General features: G+C 39.4%; 1 protein-coding gene across 1 annotated transcript; it reads right to left on the bottom strand.

Moving 5' to 3' along the window:
• Window positions 1-284: 284 nt before the first annotated feature.
• Window positions 285-1,258, bottom strand: LOC145016490 (putative mitochondrial protein AtMg00860). The gene is made up of 3 exons (XM_078974792.1): window positions 1,146-1,258; window positions 740-876; window positions 285-637 (listed from the first exon to the last, which is right to left on the bottom strand). Exons 1-3 carry the CDS (start codon window positions 1,256-1,258, stop codon window positions 285-287), a joined length of 603 nt encoding a protein of 200 aa, XP_078830918.1.
• Window positions 1,259-1,756: the final 498 nt, after the last annotated feature.

Genomic DNA, 1,756 nt, shown 5'->3' with positions numbered 1-1,756 from the left:
AAATGATCGGCGACCAAGTTCTCCTTCCCGCTTTTATCATTGATCTCAATATCGAACTCTTGCAAAAGCAGCATCCACCGTATTAACCTCGGCTGTTAATCTTTCATCGTAAGTAAGTGCTTTATGGCTGCAGGTTCCAAGTATATGATCACTTTAGTTCCAAGGAGGTCTTGTCGGAACTTCTCTAGTGCAAAAACAATAGCAAGCAACTCTTTTTCCATTGTGGTGTAGTTGCTTTGTGCACTATCAAGGGTGTTTGATGCATAGTAGATGACATGATATGCTCAATCTACCTTTTGACCCACTATTTCCCCAACAGATGTGTTGCTCGCGCCACACATGATCTCAAACGGGAGATCCCAATTAGGTGGTTGGATGATTGGAGCAAAGGTGAGTAAATCCTTCAAATGATCAAAATCCTCCTTGCATGGTTGGGTAAACTCAAATTCAACATCTTTTTGGAGTAGTTGACACATCGGCACCGTAATCTTTGAAAAATCTTTGATGAACTGCCGATGGAAACCTGTATGGCCAAGAAACGAATGAACTTCCCAAACATTTTTCAGGTAAGGAAGACTCTTGATAACATCTATCTTGGCTTTGTCAGCTTCCAAGCCTTTTTGGGACACAATATGACCTAAAATCAATCATTTATCCACCATGAAATGACATTTTTCATAGTTAAGCACGAGATATGTGTCAATGCACCTTTGCAGAATTTTTGTTAGATTCCTTAAACATTCATCGAATGAGTTTCCATAGACTGTGAAATCATCCATGAAGACTTCATTGATGTTTTCAACATATTTAGAAAAACTGCTCACCATGCATCTCTGAAATGTGGCAGGTGCATTGCATAGACCAAAAGGCATACGCCTATAAGCAAATGTGCCAAAGGGACAAGTGAAAGTGGTTTTCTCTTGGTCTTCCAGGGCTATCGTAATTTGATGAAAACCCAAGAAACCATCTAAGCAACAATAATGAGATTTACCTGCCAATCTCTCTAACATTTGGTCAATAAATGGCAAGGGAAAATGGTCTTTTCTCGTTGAGGAATTTAACTTTCTATAGTTAATACAAACCCTCCACCCGTTTTACACACGGGTTGGCACAAAATCTCCCTCGGAATTCTTGACAACTATGACCTCAGCTTTTTCGGGACTACCTGAATGGGGCTCACCAATTTACTATCAGAGATTGGGTAGATCATACCTACATCCAAAAGCTTCCTGATTTCTTTCTTTACCACCTCCATCATGGTTGGATTCAATCTTCTTTGTGCCTCTCAGGTTGGTTTGAAGTCTTCCTCCATGAGAATCTTATGCATACACAAGGAAGGACTCAACCCTTTTAGGTCAGCAATTATCCATCCAATAGCTTTTTAATACTTTTTCAGCAAAGTCACCACCTCATCTTCTTCTACAAGGGACAGCTTGTTGGAAATAATGACAGGCAATGTCTTCACTTCTCCAATGTAGCATACTTCAAACGATTTGGAAGAGCCTTCAATTCTAGCTTAGGTTCCTGCACAATAGAAGGAAGAAGTTTTGTGTTAGAAATGGGCAATTTCACATTGCTATTATCATACCTCATTTTCTTCCTTTCTTCCATGAACTCCAGAATTTCCAGCAACTCTTCATCTAACCTGAAATTTCCTACAATATCTTTGACTGAATTGTCATCAAAATTCTTGCTCAAAACTAACTCCAACAAATCACGGTTAGTTAACTCAAAACACTTTTCAGTCAAAGGTTGG

Source organism: Lactuca saligna, chromosome 9 (genome assembly GCF_052625555.1).
Source record: "Lactuca saligna cultivar CGN05327 chromosome 9, ASM5262555v1, whole genome shotgun sequence".
Lineage (NCBI taxonomy): Eukaryota > Viridiplantae > Streptophyta > Magnoliopsida > Asterales > Asteraceae > Lactuca > Lactuca saligna.
This window is presented reverse-complemented; position numbering and strand designations above follow the sequence as displayed.

What these genes read in the sequence shown, in the direction of transcription:
- LOC145016490 (XM_078974792.1), bottom strand. Translation starts at nt 1,258, where the DNA reads ATGATGGAGGTGGTAAAGAAAGAAATCAGGAAGCTTTTGGATGTAGGT. An exon ending in GTAGTCCCGAAAAAGCTGAG is followed by an intron (nt 877 to 1,145) that starts GTCATAGTTGTC and finishes ATTTGCTTATAG; the next exon opens with GCGTATGCCTTTTGGTCTAT. An exon ending in TGGAAACTCATTCGATGAAT is followed by an intron (nt 638 to 739) that starts GTTTAAGGAATC and finishes GATTGATTTTAG; the next exon opens with GTCATATTGTGTCCCAAAAA.